The following is a 21,776-nucleotide window of genomic DNA, read 5'->3' as shown; positions in this document are numbered from 1 at the left end:
CAGCTCACTGGGGGGCCTTGCTTCAGAGCAGTCTCTCTTTTCCTCTGCACAAAGGCCTCAACAGATATTCACTGCACGGCCGCTTACTGAGCGCCCAGGGTGAGCCTGGCACGATCCTCGCCCTCTTGGTCCCCACAGTAGGTGGAAGGACAGGCCTCGCGGGGTCCGGGCCACGAAGGACAGCCCCGAGCCCGCTCTGCCAATGTCAGCCTCGCTAGCACGCAGGGCGGGAGCCCAGCGGGGAAGGGCTTAGGGAGGCTGGGAGGCCGGGCTCATATGGGCGGGGCACAGCGTTGCTAGGGGGGATTCTGATAGGTTGCGCGAAGGATTGCCTTCGTGAGGCCCCGCCCTCACTGGAACGCTTCGGACTTATCAGGTTACCGGATTCGAGTCAGAAGCGGCAGCGGGTCTGAACGCTTCGGTAGGATAAGTGCGGCGGGAGGGGGCTCTGCGGTTTTGGGGGGCCCAGGGCGGGAACCCGGACCCGGCTGGGAGTCCGGAGCCTGGACGCAGCCTCGCCCCTCCGCTCTTTCTGGGTGATCTTAAGCCAGTCGCTGCCTTTTTCTGAGTCCGGGCCGGGCCGAAGGCGGCCCGTAGGCCCTCTGGACTCCCAGCACTGCAGAGGGTGTGAGGTCTGACATCCAAGACGCGTTGTTTAGTATTTCTGAAGGAAGAACTCAAGCTCCGGGAAGTGATGGCTGGGGATGGGGCGGGCAACTTGGGGACCGAGTGTAGGATCCACGCCCGAGGTTGAGGGCGGCCGAGCTAGCCAGGCAGCCGTGACCCCAGTGCTTTTCAGACGTTTCTTAGCTTCCAGAGCCCAACACATACAGCTGATAACCGCAGACCAGATCTGGTCAGGTCCTCGGAAGCTGAGTCCAGCGCGATGCTGCTGAAGACAGGTACCTACACCGGCTGGGGTGGCTTGGAAAGGTAGGGGTGAGTGCTACAAGGAGTGCTTTGATGCTTCTTCCCTAATGTGGGTATGTGGGGAGACAGGTTCCTCTCTCTTTTACTTAGAGCTGGGCAGGAAGGGAGGAGATGTTTCCCCATACGGGAATCATTTCTCCTTCAAAGGGGCCCTTTCTTTCTCACTTCCTCTCCCTCAAGCATAGAGGCCCTAACTGATGTGATATCAACATGTGCGGAGAACCGCCTGTGCAGTCCCTACAGTAACTTCATATTACAGATAAGGAAACTGAGGCCCGAGGGGGAAAGGGCTCACTTAGGTGAGCTGATTGGGTGCCCATCCTGGCTGGCTTACTTCTTAAGCCTCTCTGAGGCCTCTTGAGGGTCTGTGGTAGAGAGCAAAGAGCTCTGGACTGGGGCTCAGGAGACCTGGAGTCTGGCCAATGGTCCAACTTACCGATTTTTCAACTTTACTGTGGTGTGAAAGCGACACACATTCAGTATAAACTACAGTACCTATACAACCACTGTGTTTCAGTATTCAGTAAATTGCATGAAATATTCAACAATTTATTATAAAATAGGCTTTGCGTTAGATGATTTTGCCCAGCTGTAGGCTAATGTGCGTTGTCGCACTTTTTTTTTTTTTTTTTTTTTTTGAGACAGAGTCTCACTCTGTCGCCCAGGCTGGAGTGGAGTGGAGTGGAGTGGCGCGATCTTGGCTCACTGCAACCTCCACCTCCCAGATTCAAGCAAGTCTCCTGCTCAGCCTCCTGAGTAGCTGGGATTACAGGCACTCGCCACCTCACCCCGGTATTTTTTTGTAGTTTTAGTAGAGACAGGGTTTCACCATGTTGCCCAAGCTGGTCTTGAACTCCTGACTTACGGTGATCCGCCCACCTCGGCCTCCCAAAGTGCTGGAATTACAGGCGTGAGCCACCGTGCCTGGCCTGTCCGCACTTTTAAGGTAGGCTAGGCTCAGCTACTATGTTTGGCAGGTTAGGTGTGTTAAGTACATTTTTGACATAATATTATCTTTTTTATTATTTTGAGATGGGGTCGCCGTCTGTCACAGCCCAGGCTAGAGTTCAGTGGCACGATCTCAGCTCACTGCAGCCTCCGCCTCTGGGGTTCAAGTGATCCTCTTGCCTCAGCCTCCCGAGTACAGCACATGCCACCACTCCTGGCTAAGTTTTTGAATTTTTAGTAGAGACAAGGTTTCACCATGTTGGCCTGACCTCAAGTGATCCACTCGCCTCGGCCTTCCAGAGTGTTGGGATTACAGGCATGAGCCACTGCACCTGGCTGATGTGATATTTTCAACTTACAGTGGGTTTATGAGAACGTAGTTCCATGGTAGGCCTAGGAGCATCTGTACTGTTAAGTTCTATGTATGGGATGGGAGTTACTGATGGGGGTTATAGGAAGGGAAGGACATAAGGTGTTAGTTTTGCTAATTCCAGCACTGCTGTGGTGATGGCCAGACCTCAAGCCACTGCCTGGCCCAGGCACCATCCTCCCACTTACTGCTTTGCAAGAGCCAGCCTTTACAGGAAGAGCCGATTCTACCCTAAACCCAGGAGTCCAGTTTCCCTTATATATAGGCAGGCAGCCTCTGTAGGGCTGAGCAACATACCGATGGGGTGGGATGAGGGCTGGAGCTGTGGGGGCAACTGACAGTCACCATCCCCTCCTCCCTTGCCCCCTAGTGCTCTTGCTGGGACATGTGGCCCAGGTGCTGATGCTGGACAATGGGCTCCTGCAGACACCACCCATGGGCTGGCTGGCCTGGGAACGCTTCCGCTGCAACATTAACTGTGATGAGGACCCAAAGAACTGCATCAGGTGAGTAAGGTCCACACTCACCTGATGAGCCTTGCCCAGGGCCCTGCAGAGTCGGGGGCAGGAAGTGGAGGGTCCACTACAAAAGAGGGCAAGGTCAGAGTTCTCCATCCCAGAGACTGCAGCCAGAAGTCACTCGGACTGTCTGACGCCTAGCCCCGTGACCTGCCTGGAGCCTCTGTAGGGACTGTCAGGCCCCAACCTGGTCACGAGGCAGGGATCTTACATGGACCCAGCCCCGAAGATAACTGTTAGACGGTCAGGCCATGCCCCCTGTACTTCCCCTGACCCAGTCCTGCCTTTTGGCCTGGGGCCAGCCACTCCTTTCAAGCCAGCTTGCTTATGGCTCATGGCACAATCCCTGGTGGTCATTTACACTTATACCTGGCTTAGGGTTCAGCAAGGTCATGGTTTTTATAGCCCAGATTCAATCACAGCTGAGGCAGGGTGTGGGTGAGGGCCGGGCTGGGTCCCTGAGCTACCCCATCCCCCTGCCCCTCACTAGTGAACGGCTCTTCATGGAGATGGCTGACCGGATGGCACAGGATGGATGGCGGGACATGGGCTACACATACCTCAACATTGACGACTGCTGGATCGGTGGGCGTGATGCCAGTGGCCGCCTGATGCCAGATCCCAAGCGCTTCCCTCATGGCATTCCCTTCCTGGCTGACTACGTGAGCTGCACCCCAGCCCTGCCCTTGGCCTCAGGGCTAGACCACTCCTTTCACCCTACCTTGCTTAGGGCTCATTTACATGATTGAGATCTCACAGTCTAGTGGGGGAAACAGACAAATGAACACTGACTTTTGGCCCACTCTGTTGAGTGAGAGCCAGAAAGGGCATCTCACGCAGCCTGGTATTCCAGGAAGGTTCCCTGGAGGAGGCAGTTCTTGAGCTGAGCCCAGAGAGATGGCATTGGAGGCAGAGAGGATGGCAGGAGCAAAGGCCTAGGGGCAAGAAACAGCTGCTGGGAGGTGTGTGTTGGGGGAGAGGTGGCCCATCGTGGGCAGAGGCCGGGCCAGCATGCTGGGACCATCTCCTTTGGTCCGTGGGAGCCACTGGAGGTTTAATGGGACCGGGTCAGATATGCCTTGAGGAGGCTCCCTGAGGGTCCTGCTTGAGCCCACTGTGTCCTCAAACCCCCACAGGTTCACTCCCTGGGCCTGAAGTTGGGTATCTACGCAGACATGGGCAACTTCACCTGCATGGGTTACCCAGGCACCACACTGGACAAGGTGGTCCAGGATGCTCAGACCTTCGCCGAGTGGAAGGTAGACATGCTCAAGCTGGATGGCTGCTTCTCCACCACCGAGGAGCGGGCCCAGGGTGAGTTACGCAGCTGGCTGGGGCACACAGGCAGACGGGGAGGGTGTCCATGGAGATCCACCCAGCGCCCACCTGGCTAAGCTTCCCAATTCCCCCCACCCAGAGGTTAGGGGGACTGTGGCTCCCAGGCTCCCTAAATATCAGTGGCAGCATAGCCCACCCTGGAAGCATTTGAGGCTCTGGGTATGTGGGGAGGCACCTACTCTTTGGAGCTTGTTTCTTCACATCTGTTGGGAAAAGGTCTAGGCTAAGGCCCCAGACTGCCTCCTGCACTTCCTCAGGACTGAAACGGGTTGGGCTTTCTCTAGGGTACCCCAAGATGGCTGCTGCCCTGAATGCCACAGGCTGCCCCATCGCCTTCTCCTGCAGCTGGCCAGCCTATGAAGGCGGCCTCCCGCCAAAGGTAAGCCATTCTGCCCCCTGCCGGATGGCGCTTCCCACACCCAGGCCTCCTTACCTCCCTGAGTGCCAGGCTTCAGGGACGGGGCCTTCCAGAGCCAGGGCTGCTCTCACCACAGGTGCCCATATGGTGGTTTGTAGGTGTCTAGAGACCTACGTTAAGTAGCTGCAAAGAGCGGGTGGGCTCAGCCAGCCCAGAGAGGTGTGTGTGTTGGAGGGAGGGGTGGGCCTTACAGAAGAGGCCCTTGTGAAGTGGGCTGAAGGAGTTGGCATCAGAGGCATGAGAGCCATCTGTGCTGGCACACAGTGCCCAGGATTCCAGGAGGTGCCCACTGGGCAAGGAGACCCAGAAGGCTGGGGAGGCCAGGCAGGTGGGGCCAAGCCTGGGAGGAGCCTGTGGGCTCATGAGGGGTCCCTCAGCATGTTTGACACCAAAAAGGGTGGGCTCAGGCCTGTGGAGCTGAGAAGACAGCAGACAGCAGTTTCTCACTGAGAGAACATGGGGGTGGGTGGGTGTCAGGGAGGGTTGTTTGTGGGTGCACCAGCCTGGGCCCACACCCTGGGCTTGACCCAAGCTGGCATGAGACGGCAGGGTAGGCTCCTGGCACCAGCATGCACAGAAGGGAGACCCCGGTAGCCCCAGAGCAGGGCCACCCTCTGAGGCCCTCCTCATCTGAGCAAGCCGGTGGGGCCTGTTCTCTTCCCTCTTCCCCACTCTCTGTGTCTCCTGCTGAGCCTCCTCAACTCCTGTATGGGTCTCTGGGCTGCAGTGTGTGATTCTGGTGCTGGACTCTGCCTTCCCCTCGACATCCAGGTGAACTACAGTCTGCTGGCAGACATCTGCAACCTCTGGCGTAACTATGATGACATCCAGGACTCCTGGTGGAGCGTGCTCTCCATCCTGAATTGGTTCGTGGAGCACCAGGACATACTGCAGCCAGTGGCCGGCCCTGGGCACTGGAATGACCCTGACATGGTACCAGGATGGAGGGGGATGTCCCCAGGCCCACCATCTGTGACGACCCTGCTCCCCACTGCCCTGTGCTTTCTTCCTTCTTGGAGGCTCACTGCCGGGTTCTAGGTCAGCGCTTCTGAAATGTGTCCCTGAACTGGTTGCTTTAGACTTGACTTAGAAGCTGGTTTCCAGGGCCCCATCCCCCATGTTTTGCATCAGAATGTTCAGGGGAAGAACCTGGGAATGCCCACTGTTAACCATCTCCCCAGGCAATTCTGTCGAAAGCTCAAGAACTTGGGTCTGTAGTGACCCTGGAATAAGATGTTATTGCTGTGCAGGTTGAAGATCATGACCTTGCTATTCCTAGTGCCTGGACTGCTCTCCCCCGTCTGCCTCTGATCCTTTTGACAATTCCCTGCCTCATCCTCCACAGGGACGACTGGCCCTCACAGTCCTGCTTCTAGCCCTTCCATTCTATCTCGGTCATTGCCCTGTGACATTTTGTTGTTGTTGCAATTTATAGCTTTATAGTTATCTGTTAGTCAACAAGCATTTACTACCTGATTGATCCTATGATGATTATAAGAATTACAAGTGCTAAGCCAGGTGGAGGGAGCAACCTGGAGGAGCAGGAACTGGCCTGCTGTGGAGTCCCAGCTCTAGCTCTGCCACTTTACCTTGGGCAAGTAACTTAATTTGTTCTGTGCCTCAGTTTTGTCAATTGGAAAATAAGAATAGTAGCTACCTTATAGAGTTGAGGGTTAAAATAACTCTGAAATGCTTGGCACAGTGATGGGCACACAGTGCTTAAATTGTTGTCACTAAGCCTGTAACTTGTGTGCTGACTATGGATTGCTTGCCCTGGGGTCAGGAGTCCCCCTTGGTCCATTCAGCTGTGGCTAGGGCAGGTGGGTGTGGCCAGTGGTAGGTACAGGAACTTTGTCCAGTTCTGTTTCTTACCAGTCTCACCTTGGAACCCTTATTGACTTGACCTAGTTTATAAGCTTCTTGACAACAGGAGCCCATTTGATCATCTGAACAACCTGTGATGTAGCCAGGGCATATTACCACCCCCATCAGCCCCGTGGGGTTTTTGTTTTTTATTTTTATTTTTTTTGAGACGGAGTCTTGCTCTGTCGCCCAGGCTGGAGTGCAATGGCGCAATCTTGGCTTACTGCAACCTCCACCTCCCAGGTTCAAGTGATTCTCCTGCCTCAGCTGCCCGAGTAGCTGGGATTACAGGCGCCTGCTACCACACCCAGCTAATTTTTTTTTTTTGTATTTTTTTTAGTAGAGATGGGGTTTCACCGTGTTGGCCAGACTGGTCTCAAACTCCTGACCTCATGATCTGTCCGCCTCAGCCTCCCAAAGTGCTGGGATTACAGGTGTGAGCCACCACGCCCGGCCTATTTATTTATTTATTTAGAGACAGAGTTTTGCTCTTGTTGCCCAGGCTGGAGTGCAATGGCATGATCTTGGCTCACCGCAACCTCCGCCTCCCAGGTTCAAGCGATTCTCCTGCCTCAGCCTCCCAAGTAGCTGGGATTACAGGCATGCGCCACCACGCCTGGCTAATTTTGTATTTTTGGTAGAGATGGGGTTTCTCCATGTTGGTCAGGCTGGCCCGAACTCCTGACCTCAGGTGATCTGCCCTCCTCAGCCTCCCAAAGTGCTGGGATTACAGGCGTGAGCCACCGTGCCTGGCCTTTTGTTTTCTGACTCAGAGTCTCGCTCTGTGCCCAGGCTGGAGTGCAGTGGTGCAACCTCAGCTCACTGCAACCTCCACCTTCTGGTTCAAGTGATTCTTGTGCTTGAACAAGTAGCTGGAATTACAGGTGTTCACCACCACGCCTGGGTAATTTTTATATTTTCAGTAGAGACGAGGTTTTGCTATGTTGGCCAGGATGGTCTCTAACTCCTGGGCTCAAGTGATTCACCTGCGTCTGTAGCAGGACCAGCCACAGACAAAACTCCTCAGACACCAGATTAAAGAAGGAAGAGGTTTTTATTCGGCCGGGAGCGTCAGCAGACTCATGTCTTAAGAGCCGAGCTCCCCGAAAAAGAAATTCTTGGCCTTTTTAAAGGCTTACAACTTTAAGGGGTCCATGTGAAAGGGTCGTGATACATCAAGCAAGCGTGGGAAACATGACTGGAGGCTACATGCATCAGCTAACAGAACAAAAAGTTTTACAATGCTTTTTTCATACAATGTCTGGAATTTACAGATAACACAAGTAGTTTAGGTCAGGGGTTGATGTTATTATTACTTTTTTTAAGTCCTAGGGCGGGGTGGTGGTGCCAAGGTTGTCTGGCTATTTATCTTACTTTTGTTTATTTCAACTTTTTGCTTTTTCTCTCCTCCTGTCTTGTGAACTAGGCAAGGTTGGGGGAGGAGGGCAACAGGAGTAGTAGTGGTCTCCTTCCTTACCTCAGCCTCCCAAAGTGCTGGGATTTACAAGCGTGAGCCGCCGCACCTGGCCACCTGCCCACCCCCTACCGCCAACTCTGTGTTCTTGATGGAAAATAAAAAGCTGATGCTCAGATGGAAGGTGACTTAACTCCCCCAAGGCCACAGGGCTGGGGAATGGTGTTTGCTGAACCAGGCCTCCTCCACATACAGCCATCTTTCCCTAATCCCTAATTGCTCTTCCTCGGCTACAAGTTTGGGGATGGTCCCTGTGTCTACCTCCTTGAGGAGATGAGAGCTGACTACTCCTCTTCTCTGCCCCCAGCTGCTCATTGGGAACTTCGGTCTCAGCTTAGAGCAATCCCGGGCCCAGATGGCCCTGTGGACGGTGCTGGCAGCCCCCCTCTTGATGTCCACAGACCTGCGTACCATCTCCCCCCAGAACATGGACATTCTGCAGAATCCACTCATGATCAAAATCAACCAGGATCCTTTAGGCATCCAGGGACGCAGGATTCACAAGGTACTAGGGTGTGGAGGGAAGGAAGGGGAGGGCTGAGGAACTGGGCTCTCCTGAGAGAAAGGCTGCCAGCCTCCCTGGGGGCAACACCTGGGGAGGTACAGGAGTCGCCCAGTCCCCAACCAGGGCTACCCCTTCTGGTTGCTTATGGTTGAGGACTCCTATGGGAGCTGCTCCAACTGTCCTCTTGCTGGGTGAGAGCAGGGCTGAGCAGGACAGCTCAAGGTAGTCGGGGATGAGAGGTGTCAGCCACATAAGTGCACACAGGAAGGGTGAGGCACAGAGCTTCTATACACCCGTGATGGCCTGCAGAGAGCTTGGGCTTCCCTCCAGAGCAGGAGGAGCTGGTTTGTTTGTTTTTGAGACAGGGTCTCACTCTGTCACCCAGGCTGGAGTGCAGTGGCACAATTTCGACTCACTGCAATCTCCACCTCCCGGGTTCAAGCAATTCTCGTGCCTCAGCCTCCTGAGTAGCTGGCACTACAGGCGCCTGCCACCACGCCCAGCTAATTTTGGTATTTTTAGTAGAGACACCATGTTGGCCAGGCTGGTCTCGAACTCCTGGCCTCAGGTGATCCACCCGCGTCAGCCTCCCAAAGTGCTGGGATTACAGGCATGAGCCACCGCACTCGGCCAGGAGAAGCTGTTATAGTCAAGGAATACTACGACTACTAGTGGCTGCTATTTATTGAGTACCTACCATGTGCCGGGAGTTTTAGATACTTTTTCTCAGCAAGGTAGGTATCTTGCCGTTTTACAAATGAGAAAAATGAAACTTCGAGAGTCTAAGTAACTTTATCCCAAGGCTACACAATTGGTACAAACAAGACTGGACTTCACTGTCACCTCAAAGCCTTTTTTTCTTTTTTTTTTTTTTTTTTTTTTGAGATGGACTCTCACTCTGTAGCCCAGGCTGGAATGCAGTGGCACCATCTCAGCTCAGTGCAACCTCTGGCTCCCAGGTTCAAGCGATTTTCCTGCCTCAGCCTCCCAGGTAGCTGGGATTACAGGTGTGTGCCACCACACCCAGCTAATTTTTTTTGTATTTTTTTTCAATAGAGACAGGGTTTCACCATGTTGGCCAGGCTACTCTCAAAACTCCTGACGTCAGGTGATCCACTGGCCTCGGCCTCACAAAGTAATGGGATTACAGGCGTGAGCCACTGTGCCCGGCTGCCTTTACTCTTTACCAAATCCTGGACTCTGGTAAAAAGAAACCTACAGAACTACAGAAGGCACCTATAGAACTGGTGATGCCCAGAGGAAGTAACAATTCCCTGCCAGAGGGGCTGATGGTGGAGCTGGGCCTGGAGAATCTTCTGGACGATGGGAGTTCACATCCAGCTCCACTCTCCACCCTCCTGGAACAGAGTTCACTGTTCCCAGTGGACAGCACCCTCCAGGCCAGCACTGGCAGCTGTTTGGGGCCGGCACTCATACGCTGTACTGTTGTTGTTTCCCTGTTTCTGCGTTTATCCCTCCCGTTGTCCTATGAGTTTCTGGGACAGGGCCTCATGCAGCACTTATCTCAGTGTGCTAGCATAGGGGCCGGGCTCAGAGTAGGTGTTGATGAGTATCTGCTGAGTCAGGGAAGGTGGGCAGATAGGGTTAGATAAGCTGGGGTGCTGGAGGCCCGTGGCATCCTCCCTAAACCTGTGTGACATGGAGCTGTGAACTGGGGAACCCAGAACTCAGGGAGGGCCAGCGAGGCAACGGTAGGTCCTGTCTGAGCAAGGGACCCCAGCCAGTAGCCACCTTCTGTGCCCAGGAAAAATCTCTCATCGAAGTGTACATGCGGCCTCTGTCCAACAAGGCCAGCGCCTTAGTCTTCTTCAGCCGCAGGACCGATATGCCTTATCGCTACCAGTCCTCCCTTGGCCAGCTGAACTTCACCGGGTCTGTGACATATGAGGTGAGCACCTGGCTGCCTGCAGCCACCCGCCTGGGCTTCAGATTTCTGTGGGAGGGTATTATGGGGGGTGGTTGTTCATACGTGGCCTCCCCTGAGCCATGGGCTTAGGGCCTTTGGCAGGTGCCCATGGGGAGCTGCAGGCACTGAGAGCTGCAGCCAGTGCCGTGCTCTGCACCAGTATTTTCAACCCATGCAAACAGAGCTACTGCATATAAATATGAATCCCATTAGCCTCTAGGGCTGTACTCCTCCTCCCAAGGGTCAGCCCTTGCTGGCACGTTCCTCACAGTTTTCCATGGGCTGGGGCTTTCTCCACTGCCTGTGCTTGGGCACCTGTTGGATTTGCTGGTGAAGTGATGGGGATTCAGGGCTCCCACTTCTGTAGGGCATACTGGAAGCCCAGCACAGACAGGCCAAAGTCCAGGCAGAAGGCTTCTACATCCTCTAGGGAGGGGTCTCTGTGCAGCCACTCTCATGGTGGCATTGGTGATGTCCCTCCCCACTGCAGGCCCAGGACGTCTACTCAGGTGACATCATCAGTGGCCTCCGAGATGAAACCAACTTCACAGTGATCATCAACCCTTCAGGGGTAGTGATGTGGTACCTGTATCCCATCAAGAACCTGGAGATGTCCCAGCAGTGAGGAGCTGGGACATGTGACAGGCTGTGGTGGCACCAGTGAGCCTGGAACATGGAGCCTTGGCATGCCCAGGGCAAGTGAGCAGGTTCTCTGCTCCCCAGGCCTGCTCGGTGACCGACCCCATCATACCCAAAGTGCAATCTCAGGGCCAGCTTCTATGCCCTGTCCAAGCGTAAACCCTCTCGGCAACTTCTTTTGGGGCAATTTTCCTGTGGCCTCCCTGGCAGCCCCCACAGACGTTGCCCAGCAACTCGCCAGCCTCCCGAGCCCCATGCCCATCAAGACTCCAGCCTCTGACCTTGCTGTTGACTCTGAAATCAGGATTTGGAATTTTCCGAATTAGGAGTAGAGAGATCTGACCTCTTGCCAGGAATGCCCCTGAATCATGTGATTGGCTTTTCTACCATAGAGGGCCTTGCAGGCTGCTACCACCTGGGAGTGAGGGTCACAAAGGAGACCTTGGCTCCTTCAGGTCACCAATAAACCTGTTCTTTAATCAAGTAGTTGTAATATGGACCTGGGGTACCTTTAGTGAGGGACTCTGGTGGCACTACACAGGGTGCTGGATTCAAATCTCACCACTATGGATGATGTGTGGCATCGTCTGGCCCCTCCTTTTCCAAAGTGACCGGAAGATTGTACTTCCTAGAGATGCCAGACTGGCCTCACACCCAGGAGCTGCCCCTGCTGTGCCTGGTATGCTGGCAGTGGTGATGGTGACAACACAATGAGGCCAAGTAGCAATGCTCCCAGGTCCTGCAGCTTGTGCTCTGCCCAGCAGTGCCCCTGGCCCAGCACCTCGGCCTGCTCTTCTCTCTGGTGGCTCCACCCCCACCCCTACTTCTTTTCCTTTATTATTTCTCTCCCAACCTGGCTGCAAAGGAGGTTCATATTCCCCAGATGTGTCCACAAACCTGTCCAGGAGTTGGGTCTTAAAACTGATTTCCTGTCCCTCTTCCTAAGGACAGGGGTAACAGTCAAAGTGAAGGAATGATGGGTTCTTGCCTATCTTGCTTTGGTCCTTACTTCCCAAGCCTTCCTCTTTTAGCCAAGGCTACAGGGCACTTGTCTTCCCTGGTGGCTCTCTCCCCTTTGGAGAGAGCTAGTGGCAGAGCAACCTAGCTAGGTCCTCCCTGGGCTTTGAATGTAGGAGCACCCAGTGCCCCAGGCCTTGCACTGTGCTGCCCAAGGAGTATTTTCTGGGTAGATCTCCCACACTCCTCAGGATTCTGAGGTCCTTGTATTTAGAGTATGGTGTAAAAACTTACATATGCACATTTTGTTACATCATTTAAGATTACTGGAGCTTTACTGGTTAAGTATAGGGTCACCAGAGAAAGTTCCTTTCCCCAGTTGATGTCTTGAGGCTGTTGAGAAACTTAGGACAGAAGCCTACCTCATCCCAGGCCTCTGTCCTTGAAGGCCTGCCCCTCTGTGCATAGCTCTGCCTTTGGGTCTTGTTCAAAGTGCTGCTCAGGCAAAATGGAACAGTCTCAGTTGGGAACACCTTCTCTTGCCAGCTCCGGGAAGGCTTTCCCACCACTCTGGGATGTGGTGGGAAATGAGTTGAGACCATGGACTTGGGAGTTGGGGGCCAGAGTTGAGCCTGGACTTGACCAATTAATTCCCTTACCTTTCAGCCCAAGATAGCTACATGTCTTTACTTGCTGTATAAGTTATCCTTTTGTCCTGGGGGTGCCTGATTGATCCTATCTCTTCACCCTTCATTCTTTCAACAAACATGCCATCTATCTCCCAGGACATTTATTCCCTTCTATTCAAGGCCAGTTAGGAATGCAATTTTTTTTTTTTTCAGTTCAATACAGACTTGTTTGGACCCAAGGTACCCTTTCTCTTTTTAAAAACTTTTTATCATGAAAACTTTCAAATACAAAAATAAAATGGTAGAGTGAACCTCCATGTACCCAGCATCCAGCTCCAATAACCATCAACGTGTACCATTATTTCATCTCTCTTCCTGCACATGCTCTTCTGATGTGTGAGCTAGAGTATCTGAAAGGAAATTTCAGAAAACCCTAAAAATCACCATGTCTCTAACAGATAAGGGCTTTAAAAATACATATATGAGCCGGGCGCAGTGGCTCATGCCTGTAATCCCAGCACTTTGGGAGGCCGAGGCAGGCGGATCACAAGGTCAGGAGATTGAGACCATCCTGGCAAACACGGTGAAACCCCAACTCTATTAAAAATACAAAAAATTAGCCAGGCATGGTGGTGGGCACCTGTAGTCCCAGCTACTCGGGAGGCTGAGGCAGGAGAATGGCGTGATCCTGGGAGGTGGAGGTTGCAGTGAGCCGAGATGGCATCACTGCACTCCAGCCTGGGCGACAGAGCCAGACTCCATCTCAAAAAAAAAAAAAATATATATATATATATATATACACACACACACATATATATGTATTTGTCTAAATCAAGATCCAGTAAAATAGTCCAATATGAACTACTGAAAGTTTGCTCCCTTCATAAAAGCATTGAAAAACCTGCCACATACTATCAAAATCAACTTTCACAGAACTCTGGAAATTAGCCAAAAGCTTGCAGCAACCCAGAAAACTTCAACTGGGGGAAAAAAAAAAAAAAAAAAGTTGAATTCTAGTAGGAACAGCAAGCTATGTGGTATTTTACCTTATTACCAGATTTTAAATCAGCTATTTTAAACATGTTCAAAGAGCCAAAGGAAGCCAGGTCTAAAGAAATAAAGGAAAGAATAAGAATGATGCCCAAACAGAATAACAAAGAAGAGATAAAACTATAGTGGGGAAGAAAGCACAAATTCTGAAGTTGGAAAGTACAATAGTTGAAATGAGGAATTCACTGAAGAGGTTTAATAGTAGATTTGACAGAAAAAGAATCAGCAAACTTGAAGACAGATCTGTTGAAATTAACCTCTCTGAGAAAAAGAAAGAAACAAGAATGAAGAACAATGAGCAAAACTTCTAAAACCTTTGGGATACCACCAAATGTACCAATACACATAAAAAAAGAGAAAGGGGCAGAATATTGGAAGGAAGAATGGTTGAAAATGTCTCACATTTGATGGAAAATATTAATCTACCTATCCAAGAAGCTCAATGAACTCCAAGTAGGTTGAACTCAAAGAGCTCCATACCTAGACATATCATAATCAAACCCTCAAAAGACAGTTCTGAAAGAGGCAAGACAAAAGCAACTCATCACACAAGGGAGTCTCAATAAGATTTATAACTGACTTCTCATCAGAAACCATGGAAACAAGAAGGCAATGGGTACATTTAAAAATAACTAAGTATAATTAGATTGTTTGTCACAAAGGATAAATTCTTGAGGCACTAGATACCCCATTTTCCATGATGTGATTATTACAGGAATGCAATGCCTGTATCAAAACATCTCATGTACTCCATAAATATATACACCAACTATGCATCCACAAAAATTAAAAATGAAAAAAAGGCAGTGGGTTGACATATTCAAAGTGTTGAAAGAAAAAGACTATGAAAAAATCTGTATTTGGCCAGACTATCTTTCAAAAATGAAGGCAACATGAAAACATTCCCAGATAAACAAAAACAGAGTTCATCTCTAGCCAACCTGCCCTACATAAAATACTATAGGATGTCCTTCAGGCCAAAATGGAAGGAAACTAGTAACTTGAATCCACATGGAGAAATAAAGAGCACCAGTAAATAGAACCACATAAGTAAATATAAATGATTTTGGTTTGTAACTCATTTTTTGTCCCCATCTGATTTAAAAGGTAACTTAAATGCAGTAATTATAAACTAAGATGGGTAGACCATGTATAAAGATGTAATTTGTAACAATAACAGCATAAAGGAGGAGGGGAACAGCTATATAAGAAGCAAAATTTTGTATACAAGTGGCATGAATTAGTATTAATCAGAATCAGATAGTTCAGAATAAGATGTTAATGGTAATCCCTATGGCAGCCACAAAAAAACTTTAAAAATCTAGTAAATATATGACAGAGATAAAATGGTACAAAATAAAATGTCAAACACACAAAAAAAGGCAGTAATGGAAGAAATGTGGAATAAAAGAGACTTAAGACATAACACACAAATAGTAAAATGGCAAATGTAAACCTTATCAATAATTACATGTAAATGGATTAAACATAGATCAACAGAATGCATTTAAAACATACACACAGAAGTGCACACACAATCCAAAAATGTGCTTTGTTTAAGAGACACTTTAGACTCAAAGACATAATAAGTTGGAAGTAAAAGGACAGAAAAAGATACACCATGCAAATGGTAGCAAAAGTACTAGGGTTGGGGGGGGGTCTATGTTAATATCAGAAAAAGACTTTAAGACAAAAATTGTTAATAGATCCAAAAGATTTTATAACATTGAAAGGATCAATCCACCAAAAAAGATATAATTATACACATTAGTATACCTAACAAGAGTCCAAATATATAAAGCAAAACCAGACACAATTGAATAGAGAAATAGATAATTCAACAATAAGTGTTACCAATTATATTACCAATACTAATTATAAACCAATTAGACCTAACAGACATCTACAGAACATTCCACCCAATAGCAGCAGAATATACATTCTTCTCAGTACAAACGGAATATTCTCTAGGACAGACCATATGTTAGGCCATAAAATAAGTATCATTAAATTGTAAAAGACTGAAATTGCCAGGCACGGTGGCTCACACCTGTAATCCCAGCACTTTTGGAGGCCAAGTCGGGCAGATCACCTGAGGTTGGGAGTTCCAGATCAGCCTGACCAACATGGTGAAACCCCGGCTCTACTAAAAATACAAAAATTAGCCGGGCTTGGTGGTGGGTGCCTGTAATCCCAGCTACTCTGGAGGATGAGGCAGGAAAATCACTTGAACCCTGAGGTGAAGGTTGCAGTGAGCCAAGATTGCGCCAGTGCACTCCAGCCTGGGCGACAGAGCGAGACTCAGTCTCAAAAAAAAAATTAGCTGGGTGTGGTGGTGGGTGCCTGTTGATGCAGGAGAATCATTTGAACTCAGGAGGCAGAGGTTGCAGTGAGCTGAGATCACACCATTGCACTCCAGCCTGGGTGACAGAGCGAAGCTCCGTCTCAGGAAAAAAAAAAAAAAGAAAGAAAAAGAGGACACACACTTTCAATTTCAGTATCTACCAAAAAGCTACAGTAATAAAAACAGTGTGGTACTGGTATAACAACAGACGTACAGTTGAGAGTCCAGAAATAAACCCATACATCTATAGTTAATTGATTTTTTTTTTTTTTTAGACACCAGGTTTCACTCTGTTGCCCAGGCTGGCGTGTACTAGTGTGACATAGCTCAGTGCAGGCTTAAACCCCTGGGTTCAGGCGAATCTCCCACGTTGGCCTCCCAAAGCACTGGGATCACAGGCATGAACCACTGCATCCAGCCAGTTAATTGACTTTTTTTTTTTTTACAAAGGTACTACGACCCTTCAATTAGAAAATAGTCTTTTAAATAAATGGTGCTGGGACAACTAGATATCCACATGTAAAAAAAATGAATGTAACTCAAAAAGGTTAAAAGACCTAAATGTAAGACTGAAAACTATAAAACTCTTAGAATAAAACATAAGTGTAAATCTTAGTGACTTTACATTATGCCACAGTTTCTTAGATAGGACACTAAAATCAGAAACAGGCTGGGTATGGTGGGTCATGCTTATAATCCCAGCACTTTGGGAGGCCAAGGCAGGTGGATCACCTGAGGTCAGGAGTTTGAGACCAGCCTGGCCAACAAGGTGAAACCCTATCTCTACTAAAAAATACAAAAAAAAAAAAAAAAAATTACCTAGGCATGGTGCCATGTGCCTGTAATCCCAGCTGCTCAGGAGGCTGAAGCAGGAGAATTGCTTGAACCTGAGAGGTGGAGGTTTCAGTGATCGTGCCACTGCACTCTAGCCTGGGTGACAGTGTGAGACTCTGTCTCAAAAAAAAAAATTTTTTTTAATCAGAAGCAATCAAAAAAATAGGTAAGTTGGACTTGATCAAAATTCAAAACTTTTCTGTGTCAAAGTATACTATCAAGAAAATTAAAAGAGGCCCTGCACAGTCACATACACTTGTAATCACAGCACACTGGGAGGCTGGGATGGGAGGATCACTTGAGGCCAGGAGTTCAAGAGCCTGAGCAACATAGTAAGACTTTGTCTCTATTTTTTTTTTAATAAAAAATAAACAAAGTTAAAAGACAACTCGCAGCATGGGATGCAGCATTTGTAAATCATATACTCCGATTAGGTTCTAGTATCCAGATATATACAACTTAATAAAAAGACAAATGACTTAATTAAAAACAGGCAAAGAATTTGAATAGACATATCTCCAAAGAGTTATACAAATGGCTAATAAGCTCATGAAAAGATGCCCAACAATGGCCAGGTGTGGTGGCTCATGCCGGTAATTCCAGCACATTGGGAGGCCGAGGCAGGTGGATCATGAGGTCAGGAGTTCGAGACCAGCCTGGCCAACATAGTAAAACCCCGTCTCTACTAAAAATACAAAAATTAGCCAGGCATGGTGGCATGCACCTGTAGTCCCAGCTACTTAGGAGGCTGAGGCAGGAGAACTGCTTGAACCCGGGAGGTGGAGGTTGTGGTGAGCCGAGATCGCGCCACTGTACTCCTGCCTGGATGAGAGTGACTCTGGTCTTTAAAAAAAAGAAAAAGAGAAAAAAAACGATGCCCATGTTACATCTTTAGTCATCAGTCACTGTAGAAACCTGCCTGGCAGTTCCTCAAAATGTTAAACAGAGTTACCATATGATCCAGCAATTCCACTCTTAGGTAGATACCTAAGAGAAATTTTAAAATATGCCTACACAAAGACTTGTATGTGAATGTTCATAGCATTATTCATAATAGCCAAAAAGTATAAACAACTCAAATGTCTATCAACTGATGAATGAACAAAATGTGTTACATCCATGCAGTCCACACAGTATATCCATACTGATACATGCTACAACATGGTTGAACCTTGAAAACTTTATAAGTGAAAGCCAGACACAAAAGGACATGAATTGTATTATTCCATTTATAAGAAATGTCTGGAATAGGCAAACCTACAGAGACAAAAAGTAGATAAATGGTTGCCAAGGGATGGAGAGAAGAGGAAATGAGAAGTGATTGCTAATGGTTATGGGGTTTCTTTTTAGGTAATGAAAATGTTCTGGAATTATAGTACTTACAGTTGCCTATCTTTCTGTTCAAATAACACATGGCTTTTGTCTCCTGACTGGAGCCTTTCAGGTATATAGAGAGCCTACAATTAGCTGCTGTTCAAGGATCCAGGTGAGAGACAGGGAGGCTGGGACAGGGGTGATCGCAGTGAAGATGAAGAAGGACTGGCCAGATCTCCAGGACTCAGTGACCGTTGGGAGGGGCTGCCAAGGCAATATGCACAGGCCAAAGACACATTGGTAAAATAGACAAAAAGTGTTAGAGGGGAAATTGTTGAAAAGTACCTATTTTGCCACTCTTACTTCCAGCAACAGTCTAGAATTTCTGGACTCCAAAGAAAAAATACAAGTGGGTTCCAGGCCTGGCACAGCAGCTCATGCCTCTAATCCCAGCACTTTGGGAGGCCAAGGTGGGTGGATCACCTGAGGTCAGGAGTTCGAGACCAGCCTGGCCAACATAGTGAAACCCTGTCTCTACTAAAAATATAAAAAATTAGCTGGGCATGGTGGTACACACCTGTAGTCCCACCTACTCGAGAGGCTGGGGCACAAGAATCGCTGGAACCAGGTGGAGGTTGCAGTGAGCCGGGATCGCACCACTGTACTCCAGCCTGGGTGACAGAGCCAGACTCCATCTCAAAAAAAAGAAAAAAGAAAGAGGGAAAAAAAAAAACAAGTTGGTTCCTGTTTAAAGAGCTTCAAGAAGTTCTCAGAAACTATTCCTCAAGACAGTCCCTGGAGAGGCTGTGTGTGAAGGCCTACAAAGACAGATCTTTACCTCTACAAAGACCCTTTACCTCTCCGGGTTGGAACAAAGCTATCTGCACTGACTTGGGGTGTGTAAAATAATAAATTGAGATGATTTTCCTTACTAAAAAGACTGACTGGTTTATAGAATGAGAATAAGATGGTAATTTAGTTATATATCCTAATGCCTAGATTTAAATCCTTGCTCCATTTACAGCTGTGCAATCTTGAGCACCCTACTTAATCTCTCTGTGCTTCTACTTCCTCTATAATGAGGATAATGTATTATAATATTCTACTTCCTTTATAGTGGGGATAATGGTTCCTACCTCATGGGATTATCGCTCAGGAATTAAGTGAGCTAATTTATGTAAAGCACTGAGAATGGCACCTGAATAAGTAGTTATTCAGGCCCAGGCTTTTCTACATGGTGGTTTTTGCCACCTAGCTTGGGAACCCTCAGACACTTAAAAAGCTGTGGGAAATCACAGTCTCTCCCGCTAAATGGGCTTCCCATCCCTCCCCTGACCCCAGTCTTTTAAAGACCAGGTTTAGGTTTCCTGAACAATTAAGCAGAAAATGCAGAGTTCCCATATACCCTCTCTTCATTCACTGTTTCTCCTATTGTTAACATCCTGCATTAATGTGGTAGATTTGTTATAATTGATAGTACTGATACATTATTAGCAAACGTTCGTAATTTACATTAGGGTTCACTCTTTATGCTGTACATTCACTGGGTTTTCACTAATGTGTCATGAGGCACACCCACTGTTACAGTATCATACAGAATAGTTTCACTGCCCTAAAAATCCTTGTTCCACCTGGTTCATCCCTCCCTTCCCTCTCCTCCACTCCTGGCAATCACTGATCTTTTCACTGTCTCCACAGTTTTGCCTTTTCCAGAATGTCACAGAGTTTGAATCATACAGTAAACAGCCTTTCAGATTGGCTTCTTTCACTTAGTAATATGAATTTAGGGTTCCTCCATATCTTTTCATGGTTTGATAGCACATTAGTTTTTAAGCAACGTACTTAAATGAATAATATCCCATTGTATAGATATACCACTGTTTATCCATTCAACTATTCAAGGACATCTTTGTTGCTTCCAGGTTTCAGCAATTATGAAAAAAGCTGCTATAAATATTTGAGTGCAGGTTTTTGTGGACATAGATTTTCAACTCATTTGGATAAATACCAAGGAGCACAATTGCTGGGACATATGGTAAGAGTATATTTAGTTTGGAAGACAGTTTGGCAGTTTCTTACTAAAGTGTACCATTTTGTACTCCCAGGAAGTAATGAGCGTTCCTGTTGCTCCACATCCTCACCAGAATTTGGTGGTGTCAGCATTTTGGATTTTAGCCATTCCAATAGGTGTATAATAGTATCTGTTTTAATTTGCAATTCCTTAATGACATATGATGTTCAGCATCTTCTAATACGTGTGTCTGCCATCTGTTTATCTTCTTTGGTGAGGTGTCTGTTTGGGTCTTTTATCCATTTTTTAATTAAGTTTTTTTTGGGGGAGGGAGCAGGGGAATGAAGTCTCACTCTTTTGCCCACACTGGAGTGCAGTGGCATGATCTCGGCTCACTGCAACCTCCACCTCCTGGGTTCAAGAGATCCTCCGGCCTCAACCTCCTGAGTAGCTGGGATTACAGGCAGGTGCCACCACACCCAGCTAATTTTTATATTTTTTTAGTAGAGACGGGGTTTTGTCATGTTGGCTAGCCTGGTCTCAAACTCCTAACCTCAGGTGATTCGCCTGCCTCGGCTTCCCAAAGTGCTGGGATTACAAGCGTGAGCCACCATGCCTGGCCCAGGTTGTTTTTTGTTGTTGTTTTTTGTTTTTTTAATTATTGAGTTGTAAGAGTTGGATTTTTTGTTTTTAGAGACAGGGTCTCGCTCTGTCACCCAGGCTAGAAGGCAGTGGCACAATCATTGTTCACTGTAGCCTCAAGCAATCCTCCCACCTAAGCCTCCCGAGTAGCTAGGACTATAGGAATGCCCAGCTAATTTTTATAGTTTTTTGTAGAGACAGGGTCTCACTATGTTGCCCAGACTGGTCTTAAACTGGCCTCAAGCAATCTTCCCACTTTGGCCTCCCAAAGATTACAGGCATGAGCCACCTGTAAATTTTAGATATAAAAGATGGCAGAATGTGCCACACCAAAATGTGCCATTTTTTTTTTTTTTTTTTTTTTTTTTTGAGACGGAGTCTCGCTTCTTTGCCTAGGCTGGAGTGCAATGGCACAATCTTGGCTCACTGCAACCTCTGCCTCTCAGGTTCAAGCAATTCTCCTGCCTCAGCCTCCCCAGTAGCTGAGATTATAGGCATGTGCCACCATGCCTGGCTAAATTTTGTATTTGTATTTTGTATTTGTATTCAACCTATTGATTTTTTATTTTTTTCTTTTTTCATGCTTTTGATGTTGTTTCTAAAGACTCACTGGAAAAGCCAAAAAAATTTTTTTTTTTTTTTTTTTGAGACGGAGTCTTGCTCTGTTGCCCAAGCTGGAGTGCAGTGGCGCAATCTCTGCTCACTGCAAGCTCCGCCTCTCAGGTTCACGCCATTCTCCTGCCTCAGCCTCCTGAGTAGCTAGGACTACAGGCGCCCGCCACCACGCCCGGCTAACTTTTTGTATTTTTAGTAGAGGCGGGGGTTTCACCGTGTTAGCCAGGATGGTCTCGATCTCCTGACCTCGTGATCCACCCACCTTGGCCTCCAAAAGTGCTGGGATTACAGGCATGAGCCACCACGCCCGGCCTCCTATGTTATCTTCTAGAACTTTTATAGCTCGATGTTTTACAATTAGGTCTATATTGAGTTAATTTTTATGAAAAGTGTAAAGTCTGTGTCTAGATTTTTTTTTTCTTTTGGGATATGAATGTCCAATTGCGCTAG

The 21,776-nt window shown here is 48.1% G+C and overlaps 2 protein-coding genes across 6 annotated transcripts in view; one reads left to right on the top strand and one right to left on the bottom strand.

The window, feature by feature from the left end:
* Positions 1-325: 325 nt before the first annotated feature.
* Positions 326-12,844, top strand: NAGA (alpha-N-acetylgalactosaminidase). Of its 3 annotated transcripts, none has more exons than XM_054543531.2 (10): positions 326-421; positions 818-902; positions 2,619-2,754; positions 3,257-3,428; positions 3,903-4,080; positions 4,389-4,483; positions 5,294-5,455; positions 8,167-8,364; positions 10,130-10,273; positions 10,782-12,844. In XM_054543531.2, the coding sequence occupies exons 2-10, from the start codon at positions 887-889 to the stop codon at positions 10,914-10,916; spliced, it is 1,236 nt and encodes a 411-aa protein (XP_054399506.2). In that variant the 5' UTR covers positions 326-421; positions 818-886; the 3' UTR covers positions 10,917-12,844. The 3 variants fall into 3 exon arrangements, with proteins under 3 accessions (XP_054399506.2, XP_009232699.3, XP_009232700.3); XM_009234424.3 differs by having other exon boundaries at positions 811-902; XM_009234425.3 differs by lacking the exon at positions 326-421 and having other exon boundaries at positions 443-933.
* WBP2NL (WBP2 N-terminal like) overlaps positions 12,096-21,776 on the bottom strand; it is a 59,889-nt gene continuing 50,208 nt past the window's right edge. For all 3 annotated transcript variants that reach the window (XM_054543537.2, XM_054543536.2, XM_054543544.2), the window contains one exon: positions 12,096-12,926. The gene's annotated coding sequence lies outside the window, so the exon portion shown is untranslated. The remainder of the gene's footprint in view (positions 12,927-21,776) is intronic.

This window comes from Pongo abelii, chromosome 23 (genome assembly GCF_028885655.2).
Source record: "Pongo abelii isolate AG06213 chromosome 23, NHGRI_mPonAbe1-v2.0_pri, whole genome shotgun sequence".
Taxonomy (NCBI): domain Eukaryota; kingdom Metazoa; phylum Chordata; class Mammalia; order Primates; family Hominidae; genus Pongo; species Pongo abelii.
Note: the sequence above shows the minus strand (reverse complement) of the source record. Positions and strands in the feature narration are given on the sequence as shown.

Bases quoted from the DNA above. Each gene is read 5' to 3' on its own strand.
- NAGA (XM_054543531.2), top strand. The intron at 5,456-8,166 runs GTACCAGGATGG...CTCTGCCCCCAG, and splicing joins ACTGGAATGACCCTGACATG to CTGCTCATTGGGAACTTCGG. The intron at 10,274-10,781 runs GTGAGCACCTGG...TCCCCACTGCAG, and splicing joins CCGGGTCTGTGACATATGAG to GCCCAGGACGTCTACTCAGG.